At 34.9% G+C, this 27,175-nt stretch overlaps 1 protein-coding gene across 2 annotated transcripts in view; it reads right to left on the bottom strand.

Annotated features, from left to right (window-relative positions):
- The window catches only part of NUP62CL (nucleoporin 62 C-terminal like), an 89,815-nt gene that overhangs the window by 18,319 nt on the left and 44,321 nt on the right, over positions 1–27,175 (bottom strand). For both annotated transcript variants that reach the window (XM_045537915.1, XM_045537914.1), the window contains exons 2-9: positions 23,294–23,398; positions 21,274–21,372; positions 16,216–16,351; positions 10,363–10,513; positions 10,057–10,106; positions 9,784–9,918; positions 7,939–8,050; positions 3,614–3,680 (exon numbers count right to left, since the gene is read on the bottom strand). In XM_045537915.1, the coding sequence (XP_045393871.1) occupies positions 3,614–3,680; positions 7,939–8,050; positions 9,784–9,918; positions 10,057–10,106; positions 10,363–10,513; positions 16,216–16,351; positions 21,274–21,372; positions 23,294–23,351 (808 nt within the window). In that variant the 5' untranslated portion in view covers positions 23,352–23,398. The remainder of the gene's footprint in view (positions 1–3,613; positions 3,681–7,938; positions 8,051–9,783; positions 9,919–10,056; positions 10,107–10,362; positions 10,514–16,215; positions 16,352–21,273; positions 21,373–23,293; positions 23,399–27,175) is intronic.

The raw sequence follows: 27,175 nt of genomic DNA on the forward strand, positions 1-27,175 counted from the left end.
TAATCATTACACTCCACCGTCTTATTCTTTTGATCCTATGTTGACTGAGAACTTTACCCAGACACCTAAAACTTATATCCCACCCAAAGTACTATCATACTCTGAAAACTTTTGTCCTCTACTATTAGGTACATGACTAAGACTTTTTTTTATATTGTGTGATGCAGAGCATACCAGAAGAAAGAATACCATTCTGGTAATAAGAAAACCTGGATCCTGGTCCTAGTTATGCCATTAATTAACTGTGTTCTTAAGGAAGTCATTCAACCTCTCTGGACCACAGTTTCTTCATTTAAATGACATAGTCCCTTTCAACGCTAACAACCTTAATTTTACTAAGGAAACACTGGTTGAAAACCTTGAGATTTCATTTATGATGAGGATCCCAAGCAAGAGAAAAATCACTATAATTTTTCTTTATAGCCCAAATTACATTTTGACAACCCCCCTCAACTCCACCCAAGAAACATTGCTGACCATAGAAAAACATGCAACAGACAGGAAGATAAATAAGTCAAACTTTGTATAATCTCATTCTTCAATGTTTTTCAGTTACTGACATTCTCCCACATCTCAGCTGTTGTTAAAACTTCTCTAGGTAAGTGGTTTTTAATTATAATCTACCTGGAATTGCCTTCTCTAGACTCAATTTAATAGCTACCTTTTGAACCACATGATCCTTCTTTTCTCTCACCCCGCCTCATATACATAGTAAATTCTGATCACCAGTAACCACTTCTATTACCATTTACTGACATTTTCTTTTACGCCTTACAAAACCCCTAGAAGGTAGATACTATCCTCATTTTAAAAATGAGGATAAAGACTCAGATTAAGTCATAATAAAGGTCACACAACTATTAAGTGGTAATGCCTTGACTTGATCCCTACCCTACCTATCTGATTCAGAAACCTCTCCCTATCAGGTAATTTTTTAAAATATGAAAGAAATGTACACTTTAACTTCCCTCGGATGATTGAAAACAGTTTAGAAAGGGATAGGACATTTCTTCCTCTAACACAGGAGAGAAGGAAGTAAAGATGAATGATGATATAGGTATGTCTGGAAGGAAAAGCTGGAGAAGTTCATGGTTGATAACCTCATTAATGCAGAAAATGAAGAATCCAAATTCCAAATAAAAAATGTGTATGATTTTAAGGCCACATCTTTAGAAATAGTAACCGTGATTGGTTAACTAGGTCTCATCTGTCTCAACTCTCGAGGTCTCAGTATATTCCATATTTAGGCAAAGTCTATCAAAATGATTTTCCCCCAATTTTCACTTTAAATCTACAGGAAAGTTGAGAGAATAGTAAAAAAATCACACACTTGTATGCCTTTTACCTAGATTAACCCACTGTTACCATTTTGCCACAAATTGCTAAAACTTTGCAAATGGTTTTTGCTGAATCACTTGAAAGTAAACTACAGACATGAAAATTCTCTAAATAATGTAGCCTGTATCTTCTAAAAATAAGGATCTTTTCCTGCATAACCATAATAACTATCACACCTAGGAAAATGAACAATTCCTAAATATCATTTAATATATAGTCCATATTTAATCCCCCAATTATCCTAAATTTTCTTTTTGGTTTTGATCAGTATCTAATCAAGGTCAACATGGTAGACATGAATGTTATGTTTCTTTTCACCTAAGACCTTCCTCTTAATTTTTTGGTTTTGAATTTTTTTGTTTCCCATGACTGACTGATTGACTTTTTGAAGAGTCCAAGCCAATTATCTTTCAGAATGTCTCACACACAGAATGTCTGATTATTTTCTTGTGATTAGATTCAGGTTAAACATTTTGGGTAAGAATACTACATCACCTTTCAGAATGTCTCACATGTAGAATGTTGATTATTTTCTCATGATTAGATTCAAGCTAAATATTTTTATAAGAATACTACATAAGTGATGCTGTGTACTTTTTATCATGTCAGCATGAGGCACATAATGTCAAGTTATCCTACTATTGGGGAGCCTAGGTTTGATCACTTCGTTAAAATAGTGCATGTCAGATAACCCTGTTGTAAAGGCACATTTTCTCCTTTGTAATTATTTAATAATCTGTGGAGTGATACTTTAGAGATCACATAAATATCTATTCCCCAACAATCTTAAACTCATTAGTTTTAGCATTGTCTAAATCGATTATACTGGGGCTGCAAAATGGCGATTTTCCTCATTGAATTGTACAATTACAATGGGTGAATTTTATTATATATAAATTATGCCTCAATAAAATTGTTTTTAAAATATTAACTCAGTAAATTATAGTCCGTATTTGGTCCATTTCCTGCTAGCATATTTTTCTGCCAAGAAATAACTAATAGTTGTGATATTTTATAAATAAGGCAGGGTATCCAAGATCCAGGTGAGCTTAATAAAAGTGTTCTGTTGAAAGTTTTTTTAATGGTGGTTTTCTAATTCTATCATTCCTTCTATAATTATCCCTGTACCTCCCATTTCTCTCTCTCTCTCTTTTTTTTTTTTTTTTTTGGAGTATCATTGTGGACTCTTTTTTTTTTACCCTCAATGTATTATAATCTGTTACTGTTGTTATTCTTTTTGATGTTCAAACCACCCTAACATGGCCAGCAGGAGTCCTTTCAATCACAATCTTGTGCTCTGATATAACCTCATTAGTCTTTGAAAAATGTTTGCTTTCTTGCACAATAAGTCCCAAGCTCACCCTGTACTTCCTTGCCTGAGACCTGAAATCAGGCATTTCCCAAGAAGATTTGGTTCCTTTCAGTAAGAATAGTATTTAGAAACCAAGATCTAGGTATTGGGTATGCTCATTTCTTCTTGGGTATCGGTCATTGCTTCTTGGGTATCTGTCATTGTTTCTAGGCCCTTTCCATGTACAGAACAAGAGGATAGGAATGCATACTGGTATTTGTAATTCAAATTTATATTACAAATATAAAAGAAGGAAAGGGAAAATAGTTTGTATCTCTTTGATCTTTTAATGAAAAATCTTGATTTCTATTATCATTAATATACTTATGCATTTTCTTTATTCTACAATATATATGAAATGGTAGTCATAATGGTATTATAATTCTGAAACTAATAATGAACCTATTAAGAAAGTTTAAGATTTCTTTGCAGTTCTTTTTATTCTTAGGACCACATCCTAGTAAGGATACATTATCAAGCACACTATGTTCAAAAGTTACCTGAACTGAATGATTATGCTATAAATTAGTTACACAGGTTTGTTTGGTTTCAGTATGTACTCAATTTTAGTATTTGTCTTTCTTCACATTATTTTTGATTTAATTCTAATTTTTGTATATAAAACATTTACATGGAAGTCAAAACTGTATAAAAAGATATATTCTGAAGTCCTGCTTCTATCCCTATTCCCTATATCCCATTCCTACCCACTTTCTATTTTCATTAATTTCTATTTTATCCTGTGTTTCATTTTACAAAAATAAGCAATTATAGTTTTTCAGAACTGATGTAGGCATACCATGAGTTAAGCAACACTCCTACGACTGGACTCTAATGTGAGTGTGGTCATGAAGCACACAACCTGACTTATATCACATTTTCTCCTTGCAATACATAGAGCTTGGCATACAAATAAACTCCCACCTGTATTCTGATCAATCCACTGCAGAGAGTTCACATGAGCATTCAGAATTTTGCAGATCTGCTGGAGCTAAAAATACATACAAGACTTTTTAGATTATGAATATTCTGAAGTAGTAAACACAAAATAAACATAAGAAATTGAAATTAGGAAGTGACTTTCAATTTCTTCTGGTAAAAATGAACTGAGAATGTACTAAATATTAATGGCTTTTTTTGCTATTTCATATTTTCAATGCTTATTACCTTTATGTATTAGTTTAATCTATTTATTTTGTAACTGTCAGAAACTGGCTACCTATAATTCAATAAGAAACTGACTACCATAGTACAAAAATGAAGAACATTAAGAAACATTTCACAAGACAGAAATTCATATAAAGAATTAAAAATAGCACTATTTATCAACCAAATCAGCAATTTTTTAAGAATGGTAATACTCGGTTTTCAAGTATGTGGGAAAAATAGGTACATTCATATACAGCCAATAGTAATATAAATTGACTCAACTTACATTTTCAAAATGTACATTTTTACAATATATATCAAAAGCTTTAAAATATTCATAACTTTTGACTCAGTATATTCTACTTCCAGGAGCCTATTCACAGAAAATAATCAAATCTAAATAAAACAGGGCTATATTATATTGACCAAAAATTGGAAACAATCTCTCTACCAATTAAACAATCATTAAATTTATTATGGTAAAGTCACCTCTAACAAAATCTTAGCGTGCCATTAAAACTTGTGTTTTCAAACTATGGTTAAAATTTTGGGAAAAGACCCTGAAAGAAGATTAAATGAAGACAGAATACAAAAGTCTATATAGGTATGTTTCTAGTACTATTTAAAACAAAAGAAGTATTTTTACCAGCATAGCAAAAAGACTAGAAAGAAATATACCAATATATTAGAAGGGTACTGGTAATATAGGTGATTTAATGTTTTTATGGATTTTGTAAGAAAATGTGACTGAGTAACACAGAGCATAGTATGAACTTGCTCAATAAAAATTTTAGATATCAGGTGGTCTCTCCCATTCACCCCTAAAAGGGAGAATAAAAACAGGTAAATCCCATCACCATGAACACTGGAACACAAAGCTGCTATTTTTCTACCCTAGTATATGGCCCATAGTAATGAAGCTTTGTTGATCTGGTTACAATACATTATCTTATTTATTGTAACAATAGGAATCTTGTTGTTCAGAAAATGTTTTTCCAGCTTTCTGCCCAAGGATTTATGCTATCTGTGAAAAGAGAGGAGTTATTGCTGATTTCTTGCTTCTTTTGTTCTGCCATTAAGGCAGCAATTACCCTTTTATTCACTCACCCTAAACATCCCAATCACCCCTGCCAGGAAAAACAAAAAGACTCAAACCATTTACTACCCACTACTAAAATAAAGTAAAACAATCTAAGTCTTAGTAGAGAAAAAGGATAAAGACAGAATTACAGTCTCCTTTTACTTACTCTGTTGAGAATACTATTACATTAATTCAACACAGAGGGACTAGACATCAGCTCTGCTTCATGTCTAAATCTTCATAGATTTATCTATGCATCAAAATTCTATTACAACAAACAATTTTGAATTTTGGAATTATCATAGTAATCTAATGTTTGATTTGTTGAGCCTAAGAAATATCGATTTATAGAAATGCCCCATATATTTTTAGAGACAGAAATGATTTGAGGAGTCTTGCAAGGCTTTGCCCTAAAGAAAAATGTAAATGTGTTAGTTCACATATCAAAAGCTGCCTGGCCTCAGGAGGGTGTCTCAACGGTCAGTAGCAGCTGCATTCCAAGCTTGTGGCCCTCACCTGCTTTGAAAGACAAAGCAGGTCTTGCCTAGAGCCAAGGGATGCCGGAGCTGAGCAACAAAGGCCACCGGAGATGAGAGCTGATCAGTAAGATATGCTGCCCGAGCCAGGCCCAGACAGAACCATGCAGTTAAAGTAAATAGCATAAGGGACAGCTCAAGCTTGACTTCTACAATCTCTGTTCTAATACACAATAACCAGAGCCACGATGTCTCTGTTTTTGCTAAAGTAATAGCCTTATCATAAAACTTAGAAGTTTGCCCTAAGAAGATTTTATAACTCATTGTTCACCTAAATAGAGTTAGTTGAAGGATCTGTAGTAGCCTTTTAGAAGACTTTGACCCTAAACCAAACTACCTGTTATTATGTAAATCCTGTTACCCTTGGCAACCAAAAACCTGTACCTGCCCTATAAGTATCTGTGTAAAACTTCAGTCTGGGTTGCATTTCCATGGGAAGGGATATAAACTTCCGGGCACTGTGCTTTGTCTATCTTTATAAATCTTTACTTTATAATCTATATCTTTGGCTCTGTGTATTATTTTTATTTCTGTTTCCTATTATTTTTTCCTCCTTTGCGAGGGCCCCTGTCTGGGGGACCCGAACTTTTGCTGGGAGCGTAGCTAACTCCCCGCAAACTGGCGTAGTCGGCAGGATTTTCCGATAGGGTCTTGAAGGCAAAAGGCTTTGCTTCGAGGGAAGAACGTTCCTGTATGGCGTCGCAAGGGACCTGGAGAAGGCTAAAAGTCACGCGCACGTCTACCCAGTGAGAGGTAAATGAAAATCTCCAGGGCAAAGTAAGTTAAGATTAAGATTCTGCCCAGAATAAAATAATGAGAAAGACTATCTCTTCTGAATATGTGGAATTGTTGTGAGCTTTATTAAAGAGTGCTGGAGTAGTTGCCAAAAAGAAAGATCTCAAGGAATTGTTACATTTAATTTTCAAACACTGTGATTTTTGGTTTCCACCGCCGGATGAGTTCAAGCTGCAGCAATGGCAGTTGGCGCTAAAAACATTACGAAAAGCATTCCGTAAAGGAGAAAAGATTCCTCTACATATTTGGCAACTCTGCTCTTTAATTACCCAAGCTCCACAACTATTTCATTCTGATTCAGAATCTTCTAGTGAGACGGAGGATTCCCGTCCTAAAAAAAGCTTAGCGGAAGATCCAAAGCCTGTTTTTTGCGGGAAGGAGGAGGTCATATATGACCTCCCCTCTGCTTCAGGTCAGCATAAGATAGAGCCAGTAGAAATGGCCACCGACCCTTCATTCAGGTCTGTAAAAATAAAAAAGGAGCCCTGCATTGATTAAAAGAAAATATGTATTTTGTAAACTCTTGATCATCTGTGTGAACACAGGGAGATGGCAGGGATAATCCAAGATTAATTTATATTTGCCTTTGCTCAACTTTAGATTCACCCAAAGTAGAGAATGGCATAATTTTTATAGCTGGAAGGGACTTAAAGATCATTTAGTCCATCCTTGACATTTTGCAAAAGAAGGAACTAAGACCCAGAAAGATTAAAGGACTTAAACAAAATTCTAATGCTTTCACAGCTATAACACACTGTGTCTTTATAATTAAAAAAGCTGGTAATATGTATGTAAAGAACTGTCTATATATAATTTGACAAAGAGCTTACCAAAGAATAATCACCATTTATATGTCATTCATCTTCACCTACTCAGATCCTGGCCCCCTCCTAATAATAATTATCTTTATAGGAAGAACAATGGGAGCTCCCACAATGGGAGATTCCTCTTACCATTACTGCCATGGACAGGGAATGGGAAAAGGAGGACTCCATTTAGCTGCTAAGACAATAGGGAAAAGTACAGGAAATAAGCTCTTCAATTAGAGTATAGAAAAAAGAAAAAAACAATTATTTCTCACCACCAAATTAATTCATGGTGTCTCAACTCTAATTGGAGCTCCAGCTGTATTTTCCAATGATATAATGCATTTATATTATGAGCTAAGTAGTATTCTATGGGGCAGGTGGAAATCTAATAACTATATTTAATAAAGTTTCTATGGAAAATATATGTTAAATCTCAAATAGTTAATTACCAAACTTTTAAAATATAACCTAACCATAAATTAAAGATTTCCTGAGTATGTCTAACAGACTCAAACATACCTACTAACATTTATATGAGTATGTAAATAAGTATGTCAAAAGAAGAATGAACTAGCTAATGAGTAAATGAACAGAAAAACAAGTACAGGGACATAGTTATGTGAAGAAAAAGGAAGGAAACCCTGATGATTTCAGAAAGAGTCATTTTTTCACCCTCCTAGGAATAACCACAGAAAGCTCACAACCTTTTCTGCCTCTAAATGTTTCCTGCTACACTAACCACATCCAAGAGCTTCATATCTCTAGAGGCAGGTAAGCAGCCATATAGAGGACAGGAGAAGGTGACTAGCTAAAGGAACCATAGAATGCTAATTTCATACTAAATTTTGGTTGTCTAAATACGTAAAGCAGTAAACACACCGGGTCAGTAGTGTCAGCAGGATTTTCAAATGAATCCAGGTGATCGATAATGTCCTTGTGATCTTGGCCCATTCCTTTCAGCTGAGTATCTATATTTTCTGCTAATTTGTAACTAAAAAGGCAGGTAAAATAAAGGGATTAATAAGTAATTTTTTTCTTTATGATGACGATCTATTGTTATTGACATACAAAGATGATTCCACCAACTGGATTTGCTCCAGTTCCCCTACCTTCTCAGTGGGTCTCAGTTATGACCAATGGTACATTTTCATAGATACAGCATCTGTGACCTTATTATTACCATATTCTAAAAAGAATCCAAAGGTGAAGACTTTTATTCACCGTGCCATTTTTACTGTCACCTATTTGCCCTCTCACTAATGCTCTGGGGATTTGTGGAGCAAAGGAACTCTTTTTAGGTGTCAAAATATACCGAGGACATTCAGATATATAAGAGAAGTTATTTAGTGTTTAGCAATATTCAGTAAATGCTAAGATGTCTTCAATGATCTTGAATACACACATTTTCAAAGGAAAACCTTATATAAATATACTCCACCAGGCAACAAAAGATGTTTTGATAAATGAGCTTCACAGTAATCAAAGGTAGATAAATTTACTAAGTTCACAAATTGATTAGTTGCCTAAATTCTCATGATTTCCACCCAGACTACACACACACACACACACACACACAAACACACACCAACCTAGTCAATAAATATGTTTATGAGAATTAAAGTGGCCAGAGGATTTTTCAAACTTAATGTGTATAAAGAAATGATTCAATTAGATTTGTTGGTAACTACTGCCTTTCTGTGCCCAAGTAATTATAGATAATTGATTTTCTAGATTGTTAAAGATTCTGGTGAAGATTTTATCATAATGTAAATATGACTATAAAAGAGCATCTGGAAAGTAAGTAATGTTTCAAAGGTTTCTTCAAACTACAGTAAAGATCTTACAGCCAAAAATGTAACTACATATTTCAAAAAAACGATAGAATGCATAGAAAGCAATGCAAAGAAAAATTCACAAAAGCTGAAATACAAAAGCAGAAAGAGAACTAGGGTCAGTACAGATTACCTATACTTACCACATTTAATGTCCCTACAAAAAAGTTAATTTGCAAGCCTTTAAAAAATAAGCTCAAGCTTAACTCATAAAAAGCCATTGAGAAAATGAGTTCGATTTAGTCTCAATCTAGATGATGTAGCACATTCATACAAATTCCCCTAATACTTTATAAATTGGCTGATTGCTAAATCTCAGTTTCAGAGAGATAAAGTTACTGTGAGCAACTTGGCAATGTATCGACAGAAGGTAAAGACTGAATAGTATACAAATAAAATATACCTAGCCTAAGACATTGACAAAATCATTCTAGTTTTGAAAGTCATGCAGTTTGCCCCCAGATTAACAAATTGCCTTTAAAATAGCAAATGACTTATCACTAAAGCAACTGAATGAACATTAGGTTTAAAAGGGTCAATATAAATAGGAGAGCATAAATATCCCACTATACTATGACACCACACACATAAAATTTGTATTTCTAATTTAAGAACAAACTCGACAAATATAAAAACTTTACAGCAGACATGTATAAACTTGAGATTAATAATAGTGTGCAAAAATGCTATAAAACAAAATTGCCAGAATGATTCCTTCATTTTCAAGCATCTAGAAAAGATAAACAAGTTGATAAATGTCAAGTATAAAAACTTGCCCTTACCTACCAATTTTTATTCCCTGCCTTCCAATTTAATTTTTTCTCTCTTTTTTGGAATACTCTCACAGTAGGTAAGTCCTTCCCCATTCCTTGATCTTTATGCAGTTACTTACGTCTTCTCACGCTCCACATCTGCACGCTGCAGATAAACAAGCCTACTCTGGTCCTTCATAGACTCCTCTAAAGGCATCAACAGATCTTCTAGTTCCTTCTGCTGTGACAGGATAAAATCTAATTCTACTTCCAACCTGAATAAAACAAGCCAACAGAAGGGTTAATGAAAGGAATTTGGAGCAACAAAAAAAGTCAATAAAGTACAACGAGGAAAAAAAAATTGAACAAAAAGATGCCTTTAATCTTCCAACCCAAGAAATCTAAGGTTCTACCTTTTCTGATCCAGCTTCACTTTTTCCACTTCTCTATGTAAAATAGTAATCTATAAAGAGAAATAAGAATACAATAATGTAAATATTTGAATTTATTTAATAATTTTAGAGCAATATTAATGTTTCAAATACACTTCAAATATGAAAGGTTTCCTAATACAGGGTACTTATTACCTAAGGAAAATATTTTCAAGCTGCTCACCAATATTGGAATAGAAAGTGAACCACAAAACACAAGTCTATTCTCTGGTGTTTATCTGTAAATACCTGTACAATGCAGGTAGATTAATAAGAATATCTTCTTACCTTCTCACCATTCTCAATCAATGCACAGTCCCAATCATTGACGTTGGTCATCTGGTGAAGAAAGTAGTCCTTTTGCTCCTCTAGCTCAAGGCTCCACTTGTTTGTAAGACCCTCCAGATGACCATATGTCATCACGGGAGTTACTATTGCACTAAAAAAAAATAAAAGGATGCAGGATACAATCATACTTTTAAAAATATGGTTGGATTTTTAAAATGAACAACACAGGAGGATTTGGAGAAGAAAATAGTATATGAGGAGTTTCTTATACCTGCTCCCCCCCCAAAAACAACCATAACTGGTAAAGATAATTAAAAACAGCCATTCAGAGTTTCTTAAAATTATGCTAAAGGAATATAGCAAGTAAAGACCTATTAAGAAATACACTAAATCACCACAAGAACAGATAAAGTCTGTGCCACAATCTGAATCTTCTTTTCCCCATCGCAGCTCAGCATGAAGGAAGCTCCTTTCTGAGTGGGTATGGCCAAAGAGAAAGGACTCTCTCTCCCCCCTGCTCTTGGTCAGTGATCCATTCCCCTATCTGTATACACAAGACAGTAAGCATCCCCCACTGGGCAGAACCATGAGGAACGCCAATTCCCCTGCCAGGTTGTAGTAATAAAGCTGAGCAGCTAGCTGATCTTTGATCCCCTGACCAGCAGAGCCAGGCAATGCTCAGATTTCTCTGCTGAGACTATTATACATCTCCTGAGTTTCTTAAATCATATTTGTTGGTTGAAGCAAAATTATAACCCTATGTGATGTGATGTTCAATGTATATGAAGGAAATAGTTGAGATAATTATATTAATACTTAAAAGATAAGGAGGGTAAAGGGAAATAAAAGAAAGTAAGGTTTCTACACTTCACTCAAAGTGGTAAAATGTGAATATGACCACGTTGTAAATTATGCATGTGTACTGTAATAAATACAGCAACCAGTAATAAAACTATACAAAGCAATATATTTTTTTAAAAAATACTATGAACAGAATAAGATGAAATCCTCAAAAAAATTCAAACAACTCACAGGAAGTTTAAAAAAAAGAAACATAAAGACAAAAATCAGAGGTATCAAACAAATAATAAAATGACAGACTTAAGCCCTAACATATCGATAATTACCTTAAATGTGCTAAATATACCAATTAAAATATAGAGATTGGCACAGTGAAGAAAACAATCAAAAATATGCTGTCTATAAGAAACTCACTTCAAGTGCAAGGACATAGGTTGAAAACAAAAGAATCGCAAAAGATGTACCATGCAAGATTAATTTTTAAAAAAGAAATGGCTATATTAATATAAGATAAAGTAGATTACAGAGCAAAAAAAATGATCAGAATCAATGATGGACAGTACATAATGATAAAAGAAGCAAGGCACCAAGAAGGCAAGGAACCAAACAACAGAGCCTCAAAATACAAGAAGCAAAAACTGATAGAGGTAAAGGGAGAAACAGACAAATCCACAGTTATAGTTGGGGACTTCAAAAAGCCACTCTCTACAACTGATAGAACTATTACACAGAAAAGCAGCAGAGATACAGAATCTGAAATTACAATGAAGCAACAGAATCTAATTGATATATATAGAACTCTCCACCTAACAGCAAAAAATACAATTTTCAAGTGTCCATGGAACATTCATTAAGACAGACCATATCCTCACACATAAAACAAACCTGAAGAACTGAAATCATATAGAGCATGATCTCTGACCATAATGGAATCAAATCAGAAATCAATATGGAAAAAAAACAAGAAAATCACCAAACACTTGGATATTAAATAACACATTTCTAAATAATCCATGAGTCAAAGAGGAATTTGTAAAAGAAATTTTAAAAGTATATAGAGCTAATGAAATCACAACACAAAAAATATGTGGGACACAGCTAAAGTAGAGCTGAGAGGGATATTTATAGCACTAAATACATACATTAGGGGGAAAAGGTCACAAATCAATAGTCAAAGTTTATACCTCAACAAACTAGAAAAAGAGCAAAATGAATCCAATGCAACCAGAAGGAAAAAAATAATAGATATCAATGAAATTGAAAATAGGAAAATAGAGAATTATCAATGAAACAAAAGCTGGTTCTTTAGAAAAATATCAATGAAATTGATGAAGATACAAACCACCAATATCAGAAATGAAACAGGAATATCTCTACAGCTATTGAAAAGACAATAAGGGAATACTATGGACAATTTTACACTCATAAATCTGACAACTTGGAAAAAAATGGACCAATTCCTTAAAAACAACCACACACTACTAAAACTCATCAAAGATGAACTAGATAAACTGAATAGTCCTAGAATCATTAAAGAATTATTGATTTGTAATTTAAAAGCTCCTGTAAAAGAAAGGTCCAGGCCCAGAAGGTTTCACTGGAGAATTCTGCCAACATTTAATGAATTAACACCAATTTTACACACTTTCATCTAGAAAACAGAAGAGAATTCTTCCCAGATTATTTTTTAGGGCCAGTATTACCCTTATATCAAAACCAGAGACATTAAAAAAAGAAGAAAATTACAGACCAATATCTCTCATGAACTTAGATACAAAAGTCCTCAAACAAAACACTAGCAAACCAAAAAAATGTATAAAAAGTATACACCATAACCAAGTAGAATTTATTCCACATATACAAGGCTGCTTGAACATCTGAAAATCAATCAGTGTAATCTACCAGTTCATCAAGATAAAGAAAAAAATCTTAAAAGATCATATCAATTAAGGCCAAAAAAGCATTTGACACAAGTATGTCCAAATTGCCTTTTGACAAAGGGGCAAAAGCAATTCAGTGAAGGAAGATAGTCTTTCAACAAATGATGTTGGAAAAATTAGTCATCCATAGACAAAAAATTAAGCTCAACCTAAAAATCACACCTTATTTAAAAATTAATTCAAAATGGATCATGAGTGTAAATGTAAAATATAAAACTATGAAGCTTTTAGAGAAAAAAATGGGAGAAAATCTTTGGGATCTAGGGCTAGGCAAAGAGTTCTTACAATATCATTAGTCATCAGGGAGATGCAAATTAAAAGCATAATGAATTGTTTCCACATCTTTGCAATTGTGAATCGTGCTGCTATAAACATTTGAGTAGAGATGTCTTTTTCATAGAATGTCTTTTGTTCTTTTGGATAGATGCCCAGTAATGGGATTGCTGGATGAAATGGTAGATCTACTTGTATCTCTTTGAGGTATCTCCATATTGCTTTCCACAGAGGTTGCACTAGTTTACAGTCCCACCAGCAGTGTATGAGTGTTCCTATCTCTCCACATCCACACCAACATTTATTTTTTGGGGACTTTTTGATAAAGGCCATGCTCCCTGGAGATAAGTGATATCTCATTGTGGTTTTGATTTGCATTTCCCTGATGATTAGAGATGTTGAGCATTTTTTCATATGTTTGTTGGCCATTATTCTGTCTTCTTTTGAAAAGTTTCTGTTCATGTCCTTTGCCCACTTTTTGATAGGGTTGTTTGATTTTTTCTTGTTGATTTTCCTGAGTTCTAAATAGATTCTAGTTATCAACCCTTTATTGGATGTGTAGCATGTGAATACTTTTTCCCATTCTGTAAGTTGTCTGTTTGCTCTCGTGATAGTTTCTTTGGCTGTGCAGAAGCTTTTAATTTGATCAGGTCCCGTTTATTTATTTTTATTATTGCTGTGATTTTCTTTGAGGTCTTCTTCATAAATTCTTTGCCTAGGCCAATGTCTATAAGAGTTTTTCCAACATTTTCTTCTAGAATTCTAATAGTTTCATGCCTTAGTTTAAGTCTGTTACCCACTGTGAGTTGATTTTTGTGAGAGGTGAAACGTGTAGATTCTGTTTCAATCATCTACATGTGGCTATCCAGTTTTCCCAGTACCATTTATTGAATAAGGATTCTTTTCCCCAGTGTATGTTTTTGTCTGCTTTGTCAAAGATTAGATGGCTATATGAGGATGGTTTTATATCTGGGTTCTTAGTTCTGTTCCACTGGTCTATGTCCCTGTTCTTGTGCCAGTACCAAGCTGTTTTAGTTACTATAGCCTTGTAGTAAAGTTTGAAGTCTGATAAATCAATGCCTCCCATTTTGTTCTTTTTGCCTAAGATTGCTTTTGCTATACGGGGTCTTCTCTGGTTCCATGTGAAGCGTAAAACATGAGTGGATTAATAAAATGTGGCATATGGATACCATGGAGTACTATTCAGCTATAAGAAACAATGGTGATATAGCATGTCTTGCATTTTCCTGGATAGAGCTGGAACCCGTTCTACTAAGTGAAATATCCCAAGAATGGAAAAATAAGCACTACATGTACTCACCATCAAATTGGCTTTAACTGATCAACATATATAGGAATAACATTCATTGGGCGTCAGGCAGATGGGAGGGGGGAGGAGGGGATGGGTATATACATACATAATGAGTGCAATTAGCACTGTCTGGGGAATGGACACACTTGAAGCTCTGACTGGGGGGGGGCAGAGGGGGCAAGGGCAATATACGTAACCTAAACACTTGTACCCCCATAATATGCTGAAATAAAAAAAGAGGAAACAACAAAACAAAACAAAACAAAAAAAAACCATAATGAGCTATCACTTCACATTTATCAAAAGGGCTAAAATAAAAAATAGTGACAACATCCTATCCTGGTGAGACTACAGATACTTCGGATCATTCAAACGTTGCTGATGGGCATGTAAAATGGCACAACTACTCTGGAAAAGAGTTTGGCAGTTTCTTAAAAAAAATAAATATGCAACCACCATACCATCCAACAACTGCACTCCTGGGCATTTATCCCAGAGAAATAAAACATATTCACAAAAAAACCTGTATACAAATGTTCATACTAGCTTTATTCATAATAGCCAAAAAACTGGAAACAAGCTAGATGTTCATCAACAAGTGAATGATTAAGCAAACCATGGTACACCCACAATACCATGGAATACTAGTCATAAATAAAATAGGACACACTACTGATGCACACAACTTGGGTGGATCTCAAGGAATTATGGTGAATGAAAAAAGCCAATCCCCAAAGGTCACATACATATGATTCCATCTGAATAACATTCCTGAAATGTCAAGATTATAGAAATAAAGAACAGATTGTTGCCCAGGGTTAGGGAAAGGAGGGGAGGATAGAGGGTGTGGCTATAAAAGGATAACAGGAGGAATCCTTGTGGTGATGGAACTATTCTGTATTTTGACTGTATCAATGTTGAGATATTGTACTATAATGAGATGTTATCACTGGGGGAAATGATATAAAGAACAGAGGATGTTTTGTATTATTTCTTACAAATACATGTGAATCTACAATTGTCTCAAAATAAAAAGTTTAATTAAAAAAATAAACAAATATTAGAAAGCAGCCTGTAAGAATGTAAGCTCCAGAGCTTGGCTGCCTGAATTTTAATCCTGGCTCAACCATTACCAAGTGTATGACCATGAGCAGATTATAAAATCTCTATGTGTTCCAGTTTTCTCATCTATATAATGGTAACAAAAATAGTGCCTACCTCATAGAGTTATTGTGAGGATTAAATGATATGATGTTTGTAAAGCATTGTCATCTTGCTAAACATATAGCAATTGCACAACAAATGGTAGCTATTCTTAGTCATAGTAATGATTGTATTATGATGGTATTCAGAAGGCAAAGGTGTGCTATTGGTTGTTTAACTTCCTAAGCTAAATCTTTCTCTGTTGCTTCAACTTAGTCATTTATCTAACTTTCAAATATTATTCTTAAACTATATAAGCAAATCATGCCTTGTACATGATAAATAAAATGAAACTCACACTAATTTTCAAATAAATAGGCTTACTTAACAGTTGAAGTAAGAAGCTCAGTATTATTAATCCCAGTTGATGTCAGTGGGTTCAGGTTCAGGATAAAGCCACTGGTGACTGTGGTAGTAGTGGTCGTGGTGAAAGTGGTGGTGGTAGTCGTTGAAGTTGTAGCTGGAAAATAAAATGTATAATGTTAGCAAGAAATTAGAAAGTTGGCTAGCCTTGATCATTCAAGTTAAAAATTATAGAAGCATTTTTTAAAATGTGAATTTGAACTCAAAGTTATAGATTTGAACTCACCACTGTTGTAATATGAAATGATATATGGCAGGCCAGGTAATCTGAACTAACCCTCCTGCTTAAAACTAAAAATCTTAGATAAACTCACAGAAAAATAAAACATATAACCTAACCAGCCCTATAACCATTGAAGAAATTGAACCAATCCTCAAAACTCTTCCCATAAAGAAAACTCCAGACTCAAATGCCATCACTGGTAAGTTTAACTAAACTTTCAAGGAAAGAATAATTGCAATTTACACAAAATCTCGGTACATCTATATCTTTGCATACTTAAATGACTATAGCTGTGTAATTAATTCCTAGAAATGAAATTGTTAGATCAAAGTGTCAGCATGCTCTAAATTTTAGCCTATCTTGCCAAATTGCCCTACCAAAATGATTTTGCCAATTTACATCCCTATCAAAAGGGGAGAGTGCCTGTTTCACTATACCATAGCCAATACTAGGCATATATTTTTATGAATTTAATAGGCAAAAGCCTCACAAAGTTTTATCTGCATCCTAGACTGCTGTCCAACATGTCTTTTTCTGTTGCACCCCTACTAAAATGCCTTGCTATCTTCAGATAAAAATCCTAAGTATACTTCATAGCCTAGCTCAAATTCTTTGTTCCCCATGTTTATAACTCATTTGTCTCCTACTTATAGTTTCCTGTTGGTTTTCTGAACTTCCATAGCATTTTTGGTTCTTACTATACACTGAGCAACTTAATGAACAATGTACAGAAAATTGTGGCTGGTGGGGACCAGGAAGATTTTATTTTCTTCTTTTTTGTTCTCTATATTTTCTTTCTTTTCTTTTCTTGTCTTTTTTTTTTTTTTTTTTTTTTGTGAGACAGAGTCTCACTCTGTTGCCTGGGCTAGAGTGCCATGGTGTCAGCCTAGCTCACAGCAACCTCAAACTCCTGGGCTCAAGCAATCCTACTGCCTCAGCCTCCCGAGTAGCTGGGACTACAGGCATGCGCCACCATGCCAGGCTAATTTTTTCTATGTATTTTTAGTTGTCTGGCTAATTCCTTTCTATTTTTTAGTAGAGACGAGGTCTCGCTCTTGCTCATGCTGGTCTTGAACTCCTGAGCTCAAAAGATCCACCCGCCTCGGCCTCCCAAAGTGTTGGGATTACAGGCGTGAGCCACCGCACCTGGACTGTTCTCTGTGTTTTCAAATGTTCTTACAATGAATAAATGCTGCTCCTATAACAAGAAATTTGTTAAAAAATATAACATGTACACAATTGTTTGTTTTATGTTAGCCTTGCTTTCCCAATTAGCAATATTTTCAGGTTAATGGTCACACTAGATAAATACATAACCATGGTGCCTGCCACACACACTGACTATTCTAAGGGAGACTGGCCTATCCTATCCTATTCCTGCTGAGAGAACAGGCTCAGACATTCATTATTTATTCTAGGTAACTCTGTTCTTTGCTACTGGTTGATAGTTGATTGGGCCAGGGCTGTGCATCTGATGTATAGGAAGCCATCCCATATGCTACTAGCAGCCTATGCAAGGGTCTGGCACAAAAAGCTCTAGCAAAACAGTAATAAGATGGGTCAGAATCTCATTTTCAAAAATTTAGCAATATGGAAAGAATCTGACTCAAGGTAGAAATATGCAAAGAATCAGACTCTGGGCAGATACTGGGAAATATTTCTAAAAGAATCAGTCTGTAGGTAGAGGGAGTTGAAAAGAATGACAGAGGAAAGACATGAAATAGAAATAAGGAGCCATAAGCATGTCAAAATTAAGAAGGTAAAACAGGAAGGCAGAAAAAGAGGTAAGGAAACCAATGGGAAGTTTTAGAAAAGAAAAAAGTAGACAAAAGGAGAATAACAGTTATGTTTAGGAGGTCCCCAAAGCTGCCTTAAGAATAACTGTTAAGGCCGGGCACGGTGGCTCACGCTTGTAATCCTAGCACTCTGGGAGGCCGAGGCAGGTGGATCGCTTGAGGTCAGGTGTTCGAGACCAGCCTGAGCAAGACCCCGTCTCTACTAAAAAAATACAAATAAATTATCTGGACAACTAAAAAAATATATATAGAAAAAATTAGCCGGGCATGGTGGCACATGCCTATAGTCCCAGCTACTCGGGAGGCTGAGGCAGGAGGATCGCTTAAGCCCAGGAGTTTGAGGTTGCTGTGAGCTAGGCTGACGCCACGGCACTCACTCTAGCCCGGGCAACAAAGTGAGACTCTGTCTAAAAAAAAAAAAAAAGAATAACTGTTAAGTCTAATTTCCTTTAGATAACAGTGCCATGGCAATGACTGTATTAGACTGCCATAAAATTCCATTTCCATTTTGGACACAGGATCCTTATGATAATTTCCCATTCTTTGTGTTAGCTCTTGTGAGGGTGAAATGAGCACAAAAGAGGAAGACCATGCTCAATCACAAAGAAGCCATGGAGTCACTATCATAACACTGGCAAGACTACAGATTGGATCCTGTGTGCCATTCTTTACAGCCATAAGTCACCATTTTCTTCATCTGAAAATAAAAATCTTATCTGAAAGGAAATCCTTCCCCAGAAATGTTGAAAATGAATGATATTACCAATAGATTCCCTTTATTGATTAATTCCCTCAATTACTGAGTAACTACTGCATTCAAGACAGAAAGAAATTTTAACAAAGAGTCCTTCCTATAAAGGAACATATCTTCACGCAAGGATGATTTTCTAATAAAGTAATCTGTATTTCCTGACATGGACAGATGTCCAAAGATGTATACTTAAGAGGAAAGAGTAAATTGTAAATTCTAGGATTGTGTATATACGTATACACACATATACACACACACACACACAAGCACACACACAAAGCGTATGATTCCATTTTTGTAAAACAAATAAACCTAATGTGTTTGTACATGTTGGGGAAAAGGCTGGAAAGATAAACACCAAACTGTTCTCTCTAGAGAAAATGATATATGTACATATGTACATATGCATATATATATATATTTTTATAATAGAAAAAGCAACTACCATCACCATCACTAAAGAAACAGCTAAATAGACAAAGCACCTCCCAAAGATGTTGAGTGATACCTTTGGGAAATTAATACCTGTCAGCCTAAACATAAAGGAATCTTGAGTCTTATAAAAAATAGTATGATTATTTTAACCCTTTATACAGTATTTATTTTTGTTCTTTATCTTTTATACTATTTTAAAGGCATAAATTAGCTCTGGCATATTCAAATAATAATATTTCAATTAACAAAATAAGCAATGTATTTGAGTGAAGGTTCTATAACAACCTGATTTTTCAAGTTACAAATTTGGTCTAAACCACTTAATATAGTCAACTCTACATTATCTGTGTAGTAAAAGAGAAGCACAGTTCAATAAATAATACAAAATAACTGCATATCAAATTTGGATTTACATTTAAATAAATCTCATTCTGATGGTCTTAAAAATCACTATATAAAATAGTGAAAATTATCTTTAAAAGATCTTACTATCCAATTTTCCTATCCTGTCACTGATCAACAACTGTTTATCTTACTCCATGCTGGAATGGACATAATCACCTTGTTAGACTATAAAAAGCAAGCTTCTCTTAAAATTTGCTGATTATACCCAGGGCAGAGAGTAATCCCAAATGGCTGTAAATTTGCAGATAAAGGCACTTGAAAGCTGCTCTGCAAGGCTGGTTTGTGAGATGAAGTATCTGAGTAAGTAAATACACTTGAAGAGAAGGAAGCATAAGTAGGGGAAAAAACAAGCCTGAATTGGGGTGTCAGGTTGAGACATATCTGATAGGGAGAAGGGTAAGTACGTAAGGTAGTGGTGGATGAAATTGCGAAGGGATGGGCTAGTGGCAAGAGTATCAGTTTGCAGGAAGGAATTTGAGACTTAGATAGATATGGGGTGGGTTATGACAGAGTCATCCAAGAGCCTGCTAATTCATATTTCAATGACTCAACGAATGACTCAGAACCAGTTCTTTTTTTTTAAGTATTTTATGGGAAAATCGTGTTACATTTTTTGCAAATAAGATAACTTGTAAAGTTTACATGACAGACCCTTCACCACCCTCATAGGTTGGCCAGTTTGCCTATTAAACAGTAGAAACTCAGGAAGTGTTGGTCATGTAAAAGAAGATATAAACAGATGGTATACATCTCTGTTTAGGAATAATTACTTTAAGCTTAAAAGGGATTGATTTTAGTTTAAGCCAGGCTGAAGAAAGATTCATTTCAGCCTTAAGTAAACTTTTTAAAGTAAAAACAAACAAGACTTCCCTAAAATGGAGTCTAACTTAAATGATAGGTTTAAGTAGCAAATGACTCCTTACCACTCAGCTCACAATAGCTATAGGCAATAGGTAACCAAGTTTTCTTCTATCTACAACTTAACTAGCTACTAAATGGCAGAAACAAATTTAGGATAGGTCTAGGGAAACTCCTGTATTCAACTTTCGGAGAGGGTCAGCTTTAATACAGGCCAAAACTTAAATTAACTTTTAGAGCATAAAGTCTTTATCAATCCCAATATATTAGGTCAATTAAACATTGTGATTAATAACAAAAATTCTTAAGTTTAGAAGTTGACAAGAATCTGATAGCAGTTTTGACTATAGTCATCTCACAGAAAGAATACCATTGACATTGTCTCATTCTGCTCTTTGGCAATATTGGTGTACCTTTTGGAGACTCTGAAAAGATGGCCAAAACCATTAAGCCAGCCCTAAAAGCTATAGAACTACAACCTACTTACTGCTTATTATGTAGTACATTTCCAATGAGTGTCCCAGTACATCCCAATAATTCTAAAATCTTACTAGATGCAGTAGGAGCTGCTCCACCTGCTCCAGGTAATTTTAATCCAAATCCCAAAGTTATACCACGAAGTGTTCTAGCCGAAGTTGTTGGGGCACCAACTGCAGAGAACAACATAATATTAACTATTACCCTTTAAATCAAAAACAGTGAGGAATTTGTACAGTCTTTTTAATTTGAAGAGTCCTTTAGAAACTTTTTGTTAAACTTCAAAAAAAAAAAAAAAAAAAAGAAGCCGGGCACGGTGGCTCACGCCTGTAATCCTAGCTCTGGGAGGCTGAGGCGGGTGGATCGCTCGAGGTCAGGAGTTCGAGACCAGCCTGAGCAAGAGTGAGACCCCGTCTCTACTAAAAATAGAAAGAAATTATCTGGCCAACTAAAAATATATATACAAAAAAAAATTAGCCGGGCATGGTGGCTCATCCCTGTAGTCCCAGCTACTCAGGAGGCTGAGGCAGTAGGATCGCTTAAGCCCAGGAGTCTGAGGTTGCTGTGAGCTAGGCTGATGCCACGGCACTCACTCTAGCCCGGGCAACAAAGTGAGACTCTGTCTCAAAAAAAAAAAAAAAAAAAAAAAAAAGAAAGAAAGAAAAGAAAAGAAAACCATGGTCAATTCATTTATATGAAATGTCCAAAAAACCAGAAAAGGCAAATCTATGGACACAGAAAATAGATGAGTGGTTGTCTATAGCTGAGGGATCTTAACGGGATAAGGGAAATGTTCTAAAACTAGATGTGGTGATGGTTACACAATTCAATAAACTTACTAATAATCACTGGATTGTATACTTATAAGAAGTTAATTTTATGATATGTAAGTTATAACTCATTAAAGTTAATTAAAAGATATTGTGATCCAGATATTTTTTCATTTTGTAGGCAAGAACAGCAGGGGCAAGAGGAAGGAAAAAGTCTGTCAAAGGTCAGAGGGCAAGTCTTTGACTGAAGATGGAATTAATTTAATAATTTGAACTCCATACCTCAGACATAGTCACATTCATGAAATCTATTGTAGTTGAGAAGGATATTGCTTACATATATCAAAAGGATTCTAGAATCAGTCATGTCTCAAAATTAAAGTCCACTTTGTAGAAAATACAACTCATGTGATAACCAACAATTTTAACTAATGTTTAACTATGCCAATTGTACAAGAGGATGGGGATGGTATGCCACTATTCATGCTGGACTAAGCATAAGCATTTCCTGGCAAGTTTTGATCTCAGGAATAGTAATAATCTTGTTATCATAGGGCTTTGGGGGGAACCATATTACAGCTAGGGTTACAATACAACAAAGTTTAATGATGAACATCATGGCATTGTGAATAAGATACTCCGAAGGCACAGTTTACAGGAATCTGTAAGAAAGAATTGCTTAAAATATTACAGAATTCAATACTTTCAACATTTGCTATTACTCCACTAATGGAATATGTGTAACAAAGAAGTTGGAGTTATGAGATAATTAATGTCCCATCTCTCAGCTCCAAGTATCCAGATGTGCCTTTTCAGGGGGAGAGGTCATGAGATATCACACAGTGTCAGAACCCCAAAACTACAGCTGGTCCTTTGTCATGTTCTACTTCTGATAGGTAAAATGTAAAGACCACAAACCTGGTCTGCATAGAAGAATATACTATAGCAAGGCTCCAGCATTTATTTTCCATTTTATCTTATTCACATGGGTAGTAAAGACTTCTTCCCTTTGGACATACTTGACAAAACTCTCACTCTTCCTGTTTTTAATAGCTTCAAAAAGTTGTTTCAAAACATCACATTAATAGATTATATGCTTAAAGTTATCATTTTAAGCTATAATAACTATGTTAATTAAAAAATTCATAGCTAAAGCCATGACCCCAAGCTCTTAAGCAAAGCTATTATTGACTTCAGCAGTTATAGATGGGTTTAAGAATAATGATAATTTCTGAGATGCAGGAGATCCATAGCTTATATTGGCAAATTGAGTAAGGTGGTTTCATGGGAAATAATAGCATTTTCTTTGAAATGAGTAACTTACATGAGGGCCCAGTAGCAGCAGTAGAGGTAGAAGCATTTGATACTGAAGTAAACAGCATGGTGCTTGAACTAGTAGTGTTGGCAAGACTAGATGCTGGAGCCAAACCTAAAAATCAAAGTAACAAGCACAAAAATATGTCACCAAAAATAATTTTTAAAAGTAAAACATCATTATAGCAAGATTCATTTATATGGAGAAATAAAAACAAAGCAAGAGAAGGCAGGTACCTGAAACCCAATAAATAAGACATGGTATAATAAAAGCCTGATTAAAAAAAATAGTTCATAAGTACTGCTTAGCATACCCAGCCTTCTAGCACCATCATAACAAAGATTCACTGAAAAAGTAGTCACAGGAGGGGAATCCACTTCCAGAATTGTAGCATAACAAGTCCCATGGACCTGTTCCCCAGTAAAACATCCATAACAAGCAAAAAGTATTTTTTAAAAAATTAAAATGGCTAGAAATTGTTCTAAAATTAAATACAGCATATGAAGAAATATTTACTCAAGAAAATCTGCTAAAACTTAGTAATCTAACAGTGAGAGGCTAAGGCACTCCCTCCTTCCCCCATCCCCTTGCTCACCTTGATGGAAGCCACATTCCAGGCAGGAATGGCCAAGAAGACTGGACTCCCTCTGCCCCCAGCTCCCAATCAAAGGGATACAGTATCTCAATGGGAGGGACAGGTAGTCAGCATGACCTTCAACACAGAGTTGAAGGGGTGAAATTCCTGGTGAGTATAGCCAAGAGTCCAGGGGCTCCCTTTCTTCAGCTAGCCCCCACTCATAAAGTAGAAGCTATACCCCAGGCACATCAGGCTGAGAATGCTAGGGCCCCAATCACCCTCACTCTGATTGCCTCACCCAGCTCACTTGTAGGGCAAAGGTACATGCCTAAAGAGGTAAGAAAGACCAGTGGCTAATGCCACTCACTGCCCAGTACTCAAAAGCACAGGCTCAAAGACTTTGCTCAGGGAAAAAGGCTGTTCATAACAACAGAGTTCCCAAGCTATCCCCAAAAGAAATGACTTTGTTTGAAACAGTGTGAGGACCTTCAAGCCAAAAAAAACTTGCTCTAAAAAATTGGAGATTTTGGTAATAAGCAATTAAGAGGAAGCAGGAAGCTTCATGAGAGTAACAATTTAGGCTGTAAGTCAGCTAGTTTACCAGACGTAACCAGGGGGGGAAAAAGCTGCAAAGAGCTGTCTTGAGAATGGAAGAATTAAGTAATAATATGTACTACAACATGGATGAATCTTGAAAACATTATATAAAATGAAGGAAGCAAGACACAAAAGGCTACATATTGTATGATTCCATTTATTTGAAATGTCCAGAATAGACAAATCCATAGACAGAAAGTATATTAGTGATTCCCAGGGGCTGGGAGGAAGGGGTAATAGGGAGTGACTGCTAATGGGTAGGGGGTTTCTTTTTGGGGTGATGAAAATGTTCTCAAATTACATAGCAGTGATGGTTGCTCACTCTATGACTATATTAAAAACCACTGAATTGTACGCTTTAAAAGGGTGACTTTTAGGATATGCGAATTATAGCTCAATTACGCTATTAAAAAAACAAATTATCATCTCAATAGAAACAGAAAAAGCATTTGACAAAATCCAATACCCTTTTATGATTAGAATACTCAACAAACTAGGAAGAAAAGGGAACTTCTTTGACATGATAAAGGGCATTAATGAAAAATCCATAGTATAATAGCATCATACTTAATGATGAAAGACTAAATACTTTTCTTCTACCATCAGGAAAAAAACAAGGATGTCTGCTCTTACCACTTCAACAATACATTGGAAATTCTACCCAGGACAATTAGGCAATAAAAAGAAATAAAAGGCATCTAGACTGAAAAGAAAAAAGTAAAACTATCTTTATTCGTAGATGACATGATCATGAATACCGAAAATTCTAAGAAATCCATAAAAAATCTATTAGAACAATAAACAAGGTCAGCAAGGTTGCATGATACAAGATCAATATACAAAAGTAAATTACATTTCTATATTATAACAATGAACAACCCAAAAATGAAATTAAGAATGTAACTCCATTTATGATTGCTCAGAAAGAATAAAATACTTAAGAGCAAATTTAACAAAAGACTTTCAAGAACTGTACACAAAAAATACAAAACATCACTGAAAGAAAGACATCCTAAATAAATGGAAAGAACTCATGTTTATGGATCAAAATACTTAATATTGTTAAGATGGTGTGATAGAAAAAATGGTCCCAAACATGGTCTAATACCCAGAACCTGTGAAAATACTCCCTTTACTTGACAAAGGGGATTTTACAGATGAGATCAAGGTTAAGTATCTTGAGATTATCCTGAATTATCCAGGTGAGAAAATCTAATGGCATGAATCCTTTAAAGGAGAGAACCTTCCCAGGCTGTGGTCAGAGGTAGATGTGACTACAAAAGAATGGTCAGAAAGATGCAAAGTTGCTGATAGAAATGGTCAACAAGCACATGAAAACATGCTCAATGTCATTTGTCATTAGGGAACTGCCAATCAAAGCCACAATGAGATACCACTTCATACCAATTAGAATGGCTATAATCAAAAACAGAGATAATATCAAGTGTTGACAATGATATGGAGAAAGTGGAAATCTCATACACTGCTGGTACAAATGTAAAATGGTGTCGCCTCTTTGGAAAACTGGCATTTCCTCTAAGGGTTAAACACAGAGTTACTATATGACCCAGCAATTCCACTATTAAGTATATATATGCCAAAAAGAAATGAAACATATATCCACACAAAAATGTGTACATGAATATTCATAGCAGATGAAACAACCCAAATGTCCATTAACTGATGAATGGATAAATAAAATTTGGTATATTCATAAAATGGAATTGTATTTGCCATGAAAGAAAATTTACTAATACATGCTACAACATGGATGAGCCTTGAGAGCATGATGCTAAGTGAAAGAAGCTAGTCACAAAAGACCCAATAATGCATGATTCCATTTATATGTAATATCCATAATAGAAAAATCTATAGAAACAGAAAGTAGATTAGTGGTTGCCAGGGACTGGGAGAAGGGAGGAATAGGTGGTGACTGCTAATGGGTTTCTTTGGGGGATGATGAAAATGTTCTAATATTGACTATAGCAATGGTTGCATAACTCTGTGAACCACTGAAATGTGCACTTTAAATGAGTAAACTGTAGGGTATGTGAATTATATCATAATAAAACTGTGATTAAAAATAATAAATAGAAGTCTGGAATAAATTTTCAGAAAGCAGATTACTTGCCTCTTGCTTTAAAATTTAAAAAGGAAACTATAAAGCTGTTGAAATTAAGTGCATAAAGACAAAAATAAGATTAATGAGTTACTTGAAGACAAAGTTCATATCTTTTCACCCTCACTATGGATCACTGTACACATGGCACATGGTAGTAAGTGTTCAATAAATGTTTCTGCTGAGCTGAACCAACTTTTTCTAGACTCTAACACATAACTACAGATATTCTATTTCCCCTTTAAAAGGTAAAAGTGCTTAATAAGTAACTGCACTTGCATCTATTACTGCCTGCATCCAACTGTCAAGCAATTCATGGCAACATATGACATAAGACTCTGCTATCCAAAACATCTGGGCCCACAGTGGGGTGAAAGGGGCAGAGGGGAGACGCTGGGAAGGAATCGTGAACTTTACCACATAGCTAAAACTATTATACTTAAAATGTGTAGAGTGGAATAGCCCTATGTTTCATTTAGGAAAAGTATCACATGTATATTTTCAAAGAAATAACCAATTTTATAGCAAAGGAATTTCAATTTACTATTCATTACCAAGTGATGAGCCTGAATTTTTATAATAATATGGGTTTAATGGC

The sequence above is a fragment of the Lemur catta genome, chromosome X, assembly GCF_020740605.2.
Source record: "Lemur catta isolate mLemCat1 chromosome X, mLemCat1.pri, whole genome shotgun sequence".
Taxonomy (NCBI): Eukaryota; Metazoa; Chordata; class Mammalia; order Primates; family Lemuridae; genus Lemur; species Lemur catta.